The following is a 14,103-nucleotide window of genomic DNA, read 5'->3' on the forward strand; positions in this document are numbered from 1 at the left end:
CGGCCCCTAAGAGCACACCACAGGGCTAAAACCATGTTTATGGTGTGTATAGTGCTATCGGCTTCTAGTTATTGTATAGCTAGATGCTTGGGGAGTGTAAAAGGTTAAATTCTGACTATAAATTTATTTTAGTAAATATTCAGCGAAATATTATTGTGTATATTCTGCTTGTGACCAAACTGACATTGGAAAAAAATTAAACTATAACTCTCTTTACAAAGTTAATATAAAATCATGATAGTCAAATACACTTCAATTTCTGCTTTTATGTCCCTTGAAGAAAGAAAAAAATATGAACCATAGAAATGGGCAGAATAAATAATTCAAATTATGTTAGAACATAATTATGTTTTCATACAGTGTAAACAATCGACACCAAATATAAAACAGGTGTTTGCTATTGCAGTTTACAGCTCACCTGTGCAACAGCCACGTGTATCTTACTAAATTTCCTACTTAACAGTAAGTCATTTAACAGAACACAGTACTCAGTGTAAATCCTATTGCACTAGTTATTAGAACCTTTAGAAGCGAACACCTTAAAAAAAATAACTTGTTCTTGAAAATCATAACATTAACCCTCACAGCGTAAAGCAAACGTTGTCTGTACAAATGTTGAATACATTCAGTGTCTGTGAACATAGTACAGAGAATATTGTTAATTACAACCCAGAACCTATGCATAATTTAACCACATTAGCAAACATAACTCTTGATTTAGTTTTAGTGGGAAGACGGAATAATGTATCAATTTAAGAGACATGCTGGTGAATTTCTGAATTTAGCAATGTCTCTCACCTCTCTAGCCCTCAAGTGAATACAGCTTGTCATCATAAGGGGTTGACACCGTTGGTGGTCGCAGCTGACTCTGGTGGCTATTCCACACAGCAAATAATCTGGAATAGGAGGTAGTTTATGCCAAGGCGCAATCCAAGACTAAGTTATTGTGGGGAAAGAATCCCTTCCAAGTCAGTTGAGGTTAACAGCAGGCTCGTGTGGGTCGTCTTGCACTGTGGTTGTTTAAAAAGAGAGGACTTATTTTCTGGTATCACTGGTATTTCCAGTCTGCAAATCCCAACTACCACAAACCTTCTCCCCTTTTCATACAACCCCAAAAAGCAACCAACGTCAAACAATGAGGCAAGGCAAAGCCTTAGGCTAGCGTTTTATAGTTGTAAGATTTGCCCTCTATTTTCTTACCACAAATTGAGTTATATTTTGCCAGCATGGAAACTAAGGATGTGATAGTTTTGACCCACAATGACAAATATTGTTCAAAGGGACTATTTACATAAACTGGTCTTGTAACCATGGAAGTTTCCTTCAGATACTTTAAAATCAGATAGCTTTGCAAACTGTGTGTAGCCAGTTCACTGACAAATTAAAAAAGTTTTTTTTTTCTAAAAAGTTTTTGAAATACAAATAAAGCACAAATAAATGGATACAATTAATACATAGAAGATATCTTAAAGGGATACTAAACCCAAATTTTTTCTTTTATGATTAAGGGAGAACATGCAATTTTAAACAACTTTCTAATTTACTCCTAGGGGTCAATTTATAAATGTGCGAGCGGACATGATACAATGTAGCGTATCATGTCCGCTGCACATCGATAAATGCAGACAGCATACGCTGTCAGCATTTATCATTGCAACAGCAGTTCTTGTTAACTGCTGGTGCAATGCCGCCCCCTGCAGATTCGTGGCCAATCTGCCGCTAGCAGGGGGTGTCAATCAACCCGATCGTATTCGATCGGTTTGATTTCTGTCCGCCGCCTCAGAGCAGGTGGACAGGTTATGGAGCAGCGGTCTTTAGACCGCTGCTTCATAACTTCTGTTTCCGGCGAGTCTGAAGGCTCGCCGCAAACACGGGGCATCAAGCTCCATACGGAGCTTGATAAATTGACCCTTCTTCGTTCTCTTGCTATATTTATTTAAAAGGCAGGAATGTAAGCGTAGCAGCTGGCCCCTTTTTCGTTCAGAACCTGGGTAGCACTTGCTGATTGGTTTGCTACATTTAGCCACCAATCAGCAAGCACTACCCAGGTGCTGAACCAAAAATCGGCTGGCTCTTAAGCTTACATTCCTACTTTTGCAAATAAATATAGCATAAGAACGAAGAAAAATTGATAATAAGAGTAAATTAGAAAGTTGCTTAAAATTGCATGCTCTATATGAATCATGAAATACAAATTTTGGGTTTAGTGTTGCTTTAAGGGGTGTATATATATATATATATATATATATATATATATATATTTATATTCTGCTGTACATTATAACTATATGCTTGAATTTTAAGCCTTTGGCAAAATATTGTATAGAAAAGAACTGCCAGTTTTTCTCAAATCTTCCTTTGTATCAGATTGTTTAGACTCCAGCCTTTTTATGATATTTTGGCAGTTCAGTACAGCTTATATTCAAATTAATGGTGTCAAAACTTTTAATTGAATTGAATTTTATATCACTGACAAAAGGAGGTCAATGCATTGGCGGCTGTGTAATTTAAAAGCTGCTGTGATGGCATAGCATGTCAAATCTTGGCAAATACAGTATGCTCATTTTCTAAATTGCTAGAAAAAAAATCTTCTTGTTCAGTGGTCATGATAGACAAGCTGCCATCACCTCTTTGTACAGAAGGGAACAAGTAAACGTATAGGGTTGTGTCATTATCGTAACATATTATTATGTCATTAAAAAAAAAATCTAATTTACTAATGCTGCTTCATTGTGACTGACAGAAAAGAAATACAAAGTTTTATAAAACTATAGACAAGTATATGTGATTAGTTAAAGGGATATTAAAGGTACAGTCTACTCCAAAATGGTTATTGTTTAAAAAGATAGATAACGGCTTTACTACCCATTCCCCAGTTTTGCACAGCCAACACAGTTATATTAATATACTTTTTACCTCTGTGATTGCCTTGTACCTAAGCCTCTGCAGACAGCCACCTTATCTCAGGGCTATTTACCCACTTGCATTTTAGCCATTTAGTGCTGATTCCTGCACAACTCCATGGGAGAGAGCACAATGTTATCTATATGTCCCACATGAATTAGAATGTGATAAGAGGCTGTCTGTAGTGGATTAGAAATAGGAAAACATTTAGAGGTTTAAATGTTATAAAGTTTATTAATATAACAATGATGGTTGTGCAAAGCTGGGGAATGGGTAGTAAAGCCGTTATCTATCTTTTTAAACAATAACCATTTTGGAGTAGACTGTACCTTTAAAGTGTATTTAAACATGTTAAATATATATGTTTTCTGAGTTATGTTAAAGCCATTTAATTTGTGCAATACTGTGGGATAGAACCTTATTGGCTGATATTGACAAGTTTCACAAATACACAGGTGAATAGCGATGACCCACAAGTAAACTGGGGGGGGAGAAATTTGAGTACAAAAACACCTCATAAAATGTGAATAATAATGTCCTTTCTAATTATAGTATTAACTGTAATAAAACTAAAAACAAATTATGTAAATGTGTCACATTTGTGGTTTTTAGGTGTTGACATTAGCAAAGTAATGCAGTTGGTACATGTCAATTCAGGGCACAGTGCACTGTAAGCTACAGTCTAAGGAACTCATAAAGGCAGATTTCTAAATGCCTGGAATAAATCTGTATTTTTCTTTCCAAAAAATTATTTCATATAAAAACATATGTTTTAAAAATAGAAAAAGCACAGTATTATAAAAGCTTACAATGTATATATGTGTGTATGTATGTGCGTGTGTATATATATATATATATATATATATATATATATATATAATATATATATATATATATATATATATATATATATATATATATATATATAGCAAAACAGGAAACAGCACTCTCTGGACTTAAGTAAACAACAAGTAGTTTATTCAGTAACGTTTCGGGGAATGCTCCCCTTCATCAGACGACTGATGAAGGGGAGCATTCCCCGAAACGTTACTGAATAAACTACTTGTTGTTTACTTAAGTCCAGAGAGTGCTGTTTCCTGTTTTGCTACATTTCAACTACTCTAGCACCCTGGCCCTTGGAGAACTGTTTGTGAGAGTGCAACTGACTCTTTTTGCTTATATATATATATACATATATAGATATTTATACATACATATATATATATATATATATATATATATATATATATATATATATATACATACATACACACACTATAGTTTACTGGTCAGTGATTAAAAGCTACTAGCCCAAAGGGAAAATGTTACTAGTCTACTCAATGGAGCAGGGACAGGGATTAAAAAAATCATAAGACCAAAGTAATATAAATAAAATTCTAAATAAAGTCATATCTTTTAATACTCTTAGGCAGCAAATCAAACTCAAGCTCAAACCACTGGTATAGCTGTGTGAGCTCTGTATTTAATTAACCTTTTTCAGTGCTAAATATCTTTAAAGTCAGCAAAAATGCACAGTAACACACTACATAGCATACACTTACACATGAAGATACACACACACTACATAGCATACACTTACACATGCAGATACACACTACATAGCATACACTTACACATACAGATACACATGCACACACTACACAGCATACACTTATACATGCAGATACACACACTACATAGCTTACACTTACACATGCAGATACACACACACTACATAGCATACACATACACATGCAGATACACACACTACATATCATACACTTATACATGCAGATACACACATACACTACATATCATACACTTATACAGGCAGATACACACACTATATAGCATACACTTATACATGCAGATACACACACACTACATAGTATACACTTACACATGCAGATACACACACACACACACACTACATAGCATACACTTACACATGCAGATACACACTACATAGCATACACTTATACATGCAGATACACACACACACTACATAGTTTACACTTATGCATGCAGATACACACACACTACATAGTATACACTTATACATGCAGCTATACACTTATACATAAAGATACACACAAACACTACATAGCTTACATTTATACATGCAGACACACACTACATAGCTTACACTTATACATGCATATACACACACACGCTTATACATACAGATACACACACGCTACATAGCTTACACTTATACATGCAGATACACACACACACTACATAACATACACCTACACATGCAGATACACACACACACACACACACACACACTACATAGCATACACCTACACATGCAGATACACACACACACACACACACACACACACACTACATATCATACACTTATACAGGCAGATACACACATACACTACATATCATACACTTATACAGGCAGATACACACACTACATAGCATACACTTACACATGCAGATACCACACACTACATAGCTTACACTTATACATGCAGATACACACACACACACACTACATAGCATACACTTACACATGCAGATACACACACACACTACATAGCTTACACTTATACATACAGATACACACAAACACTGCATAGCTTACATTTATATATGCAGGCACACACACACACACACACTACATAGCTTACACTTATACATGCAGATACACACACACTTATACATACAGATACACGCACGCTACATAGCTTACACATATACATGCAGATACACACAACACTACATAGCATAAACTTACACATGCAGATACACACACACTACATAGCATACACTTACACATGCAGATACACACACACCCTACATAGCATACACTTACACATGTAGATGCACACACACACTACACAGCATACACTTATACATGCAGATACACACACGCACTACATAGCATACACTTATACTTGCAGATACACACACACTACATAGCATACATGTATACATGCAGATACACACACACACACTACATCATATATGGGTATCTGTAATTCATTGTATAGGGTCCTGGGGTTGACAAGCTCATTAGCTGGCAGTCTAAGGCTGCCACTGTTTGTTACCCTGGTGTTAGCACTGCTTATCTTATAAAACTGAAGGCATGCTAGTATTATCACCAGGGGTTAGACGTCATCACTACCAGAGGTAGGTTAGAGGTCACTATTACCTGAGGTCAGAGGGTATACAGCCTTCTTACTCCTGCTTAACCCACACACCATTTCTTTTCCACTGGGAATCTAACAGGTATATAACCCTGGGAGAGAAAAGCCAGCTGCTTCTGAGTATGGGCCCAATAGAATTTTTTTATTTATTTTTTATGCATGGGGCAATGCGGGACAGATGGCTAGCAACCCGGAACAGCGGGATAGACCCCTAAAATCGAGACTGTCCCGTGAAAATCAGGATAGTTGGGGAGTATGATACCGTATATATATATATATATATATATATACGGTATCATACTCCCCAACTATCCTGATTTTCACGGGACAGTCTCGATTTTAGGGGTCTATCCCGCTGTTCCGGGTTGCTAGCCATCTGTCCCGCATTGCCCCATGCATAAAAAATAAATAAAAAAATTCTATTGGGCCCATACTCAGAAGCAGCTGGCTTTTCTCTCCCAGGGTTATATACCTGTTAGATTCCCAGTGGAAAAGAAATGGTGTGTGGGTTAAGCAGGAGTAAGAAGGCTGTATACCCTCTGACCTCAGGTAATAGTGACCTCTAACCTACCTCTGGTAGTGATGACGTCTAACCCCTGGTGATAATACTAGCATGCCTTCAGTTTTATAAGATAAGCAGTGCTAACACCAGGGTAACAAACAGTGGCAGCCTTAGACTGCCAGCTAATGAGCTTGTCAACCCCAGACCCTATACAATGAATTACAGATACCCATATATGATGTAGTGTGTGTGTGTGTATCTGCATGTATACATGTATGCTATGTAGTGTGTGTGTATCTGCAAGTATAAGTGTATGCTATGTAGTGCGTGTGTGTATCTGCATGTATAAGTGTATGCTGTGTAGTGTGTGTGTGCATCTACATGTGTAAGTGTATGCTATGTAGGGTGTGTGTATCTGCATGTGTAAGTGTATGCTATGTAGTGTGTGTGTATCTGCATGTGTAAGTTTATGCTATGTAGTGTTGTGTGTATCTGCATGTATAGTGTAAGCTATGTAGCGTGCGTGTATCTGTATGTATAAGTGTGTGTGTATCTGCATGTATAAGTGTAAGCTATGTAGTGTGTGTGTGTGTGTGTGCCTGCATATATAAATGTAAGCTATGCAGTGTTTGTGTGTATCTGTATGTATAAGTGTAAGCTATGTAGTGTGTGTGTATCTGCATGTGTAAGTGTATGCTATGTAGTGTGTGTGTGTGTGTATCTGCATGTATAAGTGTAAGCTATGTAGTGTGTGTGTGTGTGTGTATCTGCATGTGTAAGTGTATGCTATGTAGTGTGTGTATCTGCCTGTATAAGTGTATGATATGTAGTGTATGTGTGTATCTGCCTGTATAAGTGTATGATATGTAGTGTGTGTGTGTGTGTGTGTGTGTGTATCTGCATGTGTAGGTGTATGCTATGTAGTGTGTGTGTGTGTGTGTGTGTGTATCTGCATGTGTAGGTGTATGTATGTAGTGTGTGTGTGTATCTGCATGTATAAGTGTAAGCTATGTAGCGTGTGTATCTGTATGTATAAGCGTGTGTTGTATATGCATGTATAAGTGTAAGCTATGTAGTGTGTGTCTGCATGTATAAATGTAAGCTATGTAGTGTTTGTGTGTATCTTTATGTATAAGTGTATAGCTGCATGTATAAGTGTATACTATGTAGTGTGTGTATCTGCATGCATAAGTGTAAACTATGTAGTGTGTGTGTGTATCTGCATGTATAAGTGTATGCTATGTAGTGTGTATCTGCATGTGTAAGTGTATGCTATGTAGGTGTGTGTGTGTGTGTATCTGCATGTGTAAGTGTATGCTATGTAGTGTGTTTGTGTATGCATGTGTGCTTGTGTATCTGCATGTATAAGTGTATGCTATATAGTGTGTGTATCTGCCTGTATAAGTGTATGATATGTAGTGTAGTGTGTATCTGCATGTATAAGTGTATGATATGTAGTGTGTGTATCTGCATGTGTATGTGTATGCTATGTAGTGTGTGTGTATCTGCATGTGTAAGTGTAAGCTATGTAGTGTGTGTATCTGCATGTATAAGTGTATGCTGTGTAGTGTGTGCATGTGTATCTGTATGTGTAAGTGTATGCTATGTAGTGTGTATCTGCATGTGTAAGTGTATGCTATGTAGTGTGTGTGTATCTTCATGTGTAAGTGTATGCTATGTAGTGTGTTACTGTGCATTTTTGCTGACTTTAAAGATATTTAGCACTGAAAAAGGTTAATTAAATACAGAGCTCACACAGCTATACCAGTGGTTTGAGCTTGAGTTTGATTTGCTGCCTAAGAGTATTAAAAGATATGACTTTATTTAGAATTTTATTTATATTACTTTGGTCTGATTTTTTTAATCCCTGTCCCTGCTCCATTGAGTAGACTAGTAACATTTTCCCTTTGGGCTAGTAGCTTTTAATCACTGACCAGTAAACTATAGTGTGTGTATGTATGTATATATATATATATATATAATATATATATATATATTATTATATATATGTATGTATAAATATCTATATTATATATATATATAAGCAAAAAGAGTCAGTTGCACTCTCACAAACAGTTCTCCAAGGGCCAGGGTGCTAGAGTAGTTGAAATGTAGCAAAACAGGAAACAGCACTCTCTGGACTTAAGTAAACAACAAGTAGTTTATTCAGTAACGTTTCGGGGAATGCTCCCCTTCATCAGTCGTCTGATGAAGGGGAGCATTCCCGAAACGTTACTGAATAAACTACTTGTTGTTTACTTAAGTCCAGAGAGTGCTGTTTCCTGTTTTGCTATATATATAATATATATATTATATATATATATATATATATATATATATATATATATATATATATATATATATATATATATATAATATATATACACACGCACATACATACACACATATATACATTGTAAGCTTTTATAATACTGTGCTTTTTCTATTTTTAAAACATATGTTTTTATATGAAATAATTTTTTGGAAAGAAAAATACAGATTTATTCCAGGCATTTAGAAATCTGCCTTTATGAGTTCCTTAGACTGTAGCTTACAGTGCACTGTGCCCTGAATTGACATGTACCAACTGCATTACTTTGCTAATGTCAACACCTAAAAACCACAAATGTGACACATTTACATAATTTGTTTTTAGTTTTATTACAGTTAATACTATAATTAGAAAGGACATTATTATTCACATTTATGAGGTGTTTTTGTACTCAAATTTCTCCCCCCCCAGTTTACTTGTGGGTCATCGCTATTCACCTGTGTATTTGTGAAACTTGTCAATATCAGCCAATAAGGTTCTATCCCACAGTATTGCACAAATTAAATGGCTTTAACATAACTCAGAAAACATATATATTTAACATGTTTAAATACACTTTAAAGGTACAGTCTACTCCAAAATGGTTATTGTTTAAAAAGATAGATAACGGCTTTACTACCCATTCCCCAGCTTTGCACAACCATCATTGTTTATATTAATAAACTTTATAACATTTAAACCTCTAAATGTTTTCCTATTTCTAATCCACTACAGACAGCCTCTTATCACATTCTAATTCATGTGGGACATATAGATAACATTGTGCTCTCTCCCATGGAGTTGTGCAGGAATCAGCACTAAATGGCTAAAATGCAAGTGGGTAAATAGCCCTGAGATAAGGTGGCTGTCTGCAGAGGCTTAGGTACAAGGCAATCACAGAGGTAAAAAGTATATTAATATAACTGTGTTGGCTGTGCAAAACTGGGGAATGTGTAATAAAGGGATTATCTATCTTTTTAAACAATAAAATTTTTGGAGTAGAGTGTCCCTTTAATATCCCTTTAACTAATCACATATACTTGTCTATAGTTTTTATAAAACTTTGTATTTCTTTTCTGTCAGTCACAATGAAGCAGCATTAGTAAATTAGATTTTTTTTTTAATGACATAATAATATGTTACGATAATGACACAACCCTATACGTTTACTTGTTCCCTTCTGTACAAAGAGGTGATGGCAGCTTGTCTATCATGACCACTGAACAAGAATTTTTTTTCTAGCAATTTAGAAAATGAGCATACTGTATTTGCCAAGATTTGACATGCTATGCCATCACAGCAGCTTTTAAATTACACAGCCGCCAATGCATTGACCTCCTTTTGTCAGTGATATAAAATTCAATTCAATTAAAAGTTTTGACACCATTAATTTGAATATAAGCTGTACTGAACTGCCAAAATATCATAAAAAGGCTGGATCTAAACAATCTGATACAAAGGAAGATTTGAGAAAAACTGGCAGTTCTTTTCTATACAATTATTTTGCCAAAGGCTTAAAATTCAAGCATATAGTTATAATGTACAGCAGAATATAATATATATATATATAATATATATATATATATATATACACCCCTTAAAGCAACACTAAACCCAAAATTTGTATTTCATGATTCATATAGAGCATGCAATTTTAAGCAACTTTCTAATTTACTCTTATTATCAATTTTTCTTCGTTCTTATGCTATATTTATTTGCAAAAGTAGGAATGTAAGCTTAAGAGCCAGCCGATTTTTGGTTCAGCACCTGGGTAGTGCTTGCTGATTGGTGGCTAAATGTAGCAAACCAATCAGCAAGTGCTACCCAGGTTCTGAACGAAAAAGGGGCCAGCTGCTACGCTTACATTCCTGCCTTTTAAATAAATATAGCAAGAGAACGAAGAAGGGTCAATTTATCAAGCTCCGTATGGAGCTTGATGCCCGTGTTTCTGGCGAGCCTTCAGACTCGCCGGAAACAGAAGTTATGAAGCAGCGGTCTAAAGACCGCTGCTCCATAACCTGTCTGCCTGCTCTGAGGCGGCAGACAAACATCACCAGAAAACAACCCGATCGAATACGATCGGGTTGATTGACACCCCCTGCTAGCGGCAGATTGGCCACGAATCTGCAGGGGGCGGCATTGCACCAGCAGTTAACAAGAACTGCTGTTGCAATGATAAATGCTGACAGCGTATGCTGTCTGCATTTATCGATGTGCAGCGGACATGATACGCTACATTGTATCATGTCCGCTCGCACATTTATAAATTGACCCCTAGGAGTAAATTAGAAAGTTGTTTAAAATTGCATGTTCTCCCTTAATCATAAAAGAAAAAATTTGGGTTTAGTATCCCTTTAAGATATCTTCTATGTATTAATTGTATCCATTTATTTGTGCTTTATTTGTATTTCAAAAACTTTTTAGAAAAAAAAAAACTTTTTTAATTTGTCAGTGAACTGGCTACACACAGTTTGCAAAGCTATCTGATTTTAAAGTATCTGAAGGAAACTTCCATGGTTACAAGACCAGTTTATGTAAATAGTCCCTTTGAACAATATTTGTCATTGTGGGTCAAAACTATCACATCCTTAGTTTCCATGCTGGCAAAATATAACTCAATTTGTGGTAAGAAAATAGAGGGCAAATCTTACAACTATAAAACGCTAGCCTAAGGCTTTGCCTTGCCTCATTGTTTGACGTTGGTTGCTTTTTGGGGTTGTATGAAAAGGGGAGAAGGTTTGTGGTAGTTGGGATTTGCAGACTGGAAATACCAGTGATACCAGAAAATAAGTCCTCTCTTTTTAAACAACCACAGTGCAAGACGACCCACACGAGCCTGCTGTTAACCTCAACTGACTTGGAAGGGATTCTTTCCCCAAAATAACTTAGTCTTGGATTGCGCCTTGGCATAAACTACCTCCTATTCCAGATTATTTGCTGTGTGGAATAGCCACCAGAGTCAGCTGCGACCACCAACGGTGTCAACCCCTTATGATGACAAGCTGTATTCACTTGAGGGCTAGAGAGGTGAGAGACATTGCTAAATTCAGAAATTCACCAGCATGTCTCTTAAATTGATACATTATTCCGTCTTCCCACTAAAACTAAATCAAGAGTTATGTTTGCTAATGTGGTTAAATTATGCATAGGTTCTGGGTTGTAATTAACAATATTCTCTGTACTATGTTCACAGACACTGAATGTATTCAACATTTGTACAGACAACGTTTGCTTTACGCTGTGAGGGTTAATGTTATGATTTTCAAGAACAAGTTATTTTTTTTAAGGTGTTCGCTTCTAAAGGTTCTAATAACTAGTGCAATAGGATTTACACTGAGTACTGTGTTCTGTTAAATGACTTACTGTTAAGTAGGAAATTTAGTAAGATACACGTGGCTGTTGCACAGGTGAGCTGTAAACTGCAATAGCAAACACCTGTTTTATATTTGGTGTCGATTGTTTACACTGTATGAAAACATAATTATGTTCTAACATAATTTGAATTATTTATTCTGCCCATTTCTATGGTTCATATTTTTTTCTTTCTTCAAGGGACATAAAAGCAGAAATTGAAGTGTATTTGACTATCATGATTTTATATTAACTTTGTAAAAGAGTTATAGTTTAATTTTTTTCCAATGTCAGTTTGGTCACAAGCAGAATATACACAATAATATTTCGCTGAATATTTACTAAAATAAATTTATAGTCAGAATTTAACCTTTTACACTCCCAAAGCATCTAGCTATACAATAACTAGAAGCCGATAGCACTATACACACCATAAACATGGTTTTAGCCCTGTGGTGTGCTCTTAGGGGCCGATTTACTAAAGTGCGGAAGGACATGATACCATGTAACGTAAATGCCAACAGCATATGCCGCCCCCTGCAGATTCGCGGCCAATCGGCTGATAGCAAGTTGTGTCAATCAGCCCGATCGTATAGGATCGGGCGGATTAAAGACCGCAGCCTCAGAGGCAGCCAACAAGTTATGGAGCAGCGGTCCATTCGGAGCTTGATAATTCGGCTCCTTAATGTGCAAATAAGATTTCATAGTAAAATTCCTTAAACTGAGGAGGGAAATAACATGACTGTACCTGCACACGTCAGATGCACGCTTCCTTGTAAGTTCTAGGACTAGCTTCCTGATTGGCTGTGCTTCTACATTTGGTTATCATGTCCTTTTAAACTACATTGCCATCAAGAGTGCAAACTCCAATTAACCCTTATACTACCTCTAACCATAACCCTAACAAGCACTATATGGCCACTCGCCAGTCTGTTAATACCATTAAAGATTATCAGTAACACTACAATCTGCTTTGCAGATATTAGTGAATACATTTCTAATTCACCCCATTTAGGGCCAGATTACGAGTGGCGCCCTAACGAAAAGGGGTTTATCACAGCTGTTTGTGTGTGCGTCGCGTGTAGCACTTGTATTACAAGTTGAAAGTAAACGTAAACACGTGAGGGTAATCGCGATTTGTGCTTGAATTATTACCGCTTTCTCAGAGCTCTGGTTACAGGGACACTGAACACTAATGTTTTCTTTCATGATTTAGATAGAGCATTCAATTTTAAGCAACTTTCTAATTTACTCCTATTATAATTTTGTCTTCGTTCTCTTGCTATCTTTATTTGAAAAAGAAGCCATCTAAGCTTTTTTCTTGGTTCAGACCTCTGGACAGCACTTTTTAATTGGTGGATGAATGTATCCACCAATAAGCAAGAACAACCCAGGTTGTTCACCAAAAATGGGCCAGCATCTAAACTTACATTCTTGCATTTCAAATAAAGATACCAAGAGAATAAAGAAAATTTGATAATGGGAGTAAATTAAAAAGTTGCTTAAAATCCCATGCTCTATCTGAATCACGAAAGAAAAAATTTGGGTTCAGTGTCCCTTTAAACTATTTCACAAAACACATGTCGAACACGTGTCAAACACATAAAAAATACATTACAAAGTACAGTTACACTCAATAATAGAACTATCTAATAAATAAATTGCAACACAAAATTGCACAAAATAGTTATAAGGGCTCAAAGATATGAGGTCTCAGGTGTTAGAAATAAAAGGCAGGCAAAGGGCTTTAACATAGAGATACATAAATATACATATATATATATATATATATATATATATATATATATACATATATTATATATATATATATACATCTATTATATATATGTGTGTGTGTGTGTGTACATATG

The 14,103-nt window shown here is 35.9% G+C and overlaps 1 protein-coding gene across 1 annotated transcript in view; it reads right to left on the reverse strand.

The window, feature by feature from the left end:
* The window catches only part of LOC128638857 (protein Wnt-4-like), an 11,728-nt gene extending 10,416 nt beyond the window's left edge, over positions 1–1,312 (reverse strand). The window contains exon 1 of the mRNA XM_053690990.1: positions 1,201–1,312. Coding sequence (XP_053546965.1) covers positions 1,201–1,312 — 112 coding nt within the window. The remainder of the gene's footprint in view (positions 1–1,200) is intronic.
* Positions 1,313–14,103: the final 12,791 nt, after the last annotated feature.

This window comes from Bombina bombina, chromosome 8 (assembly GCF_027579735.1).
Source record: "Bombina bombina isolate aBomBom1 chromosome 8, aBomBom1.pri, whole genome shotgun sequence".
Lineage (NCBI taxonomy): Eukaryota > Metazoa > Chordata > Amphibia > Anura > Bombinatoridae > Bombina > Bombina bombina.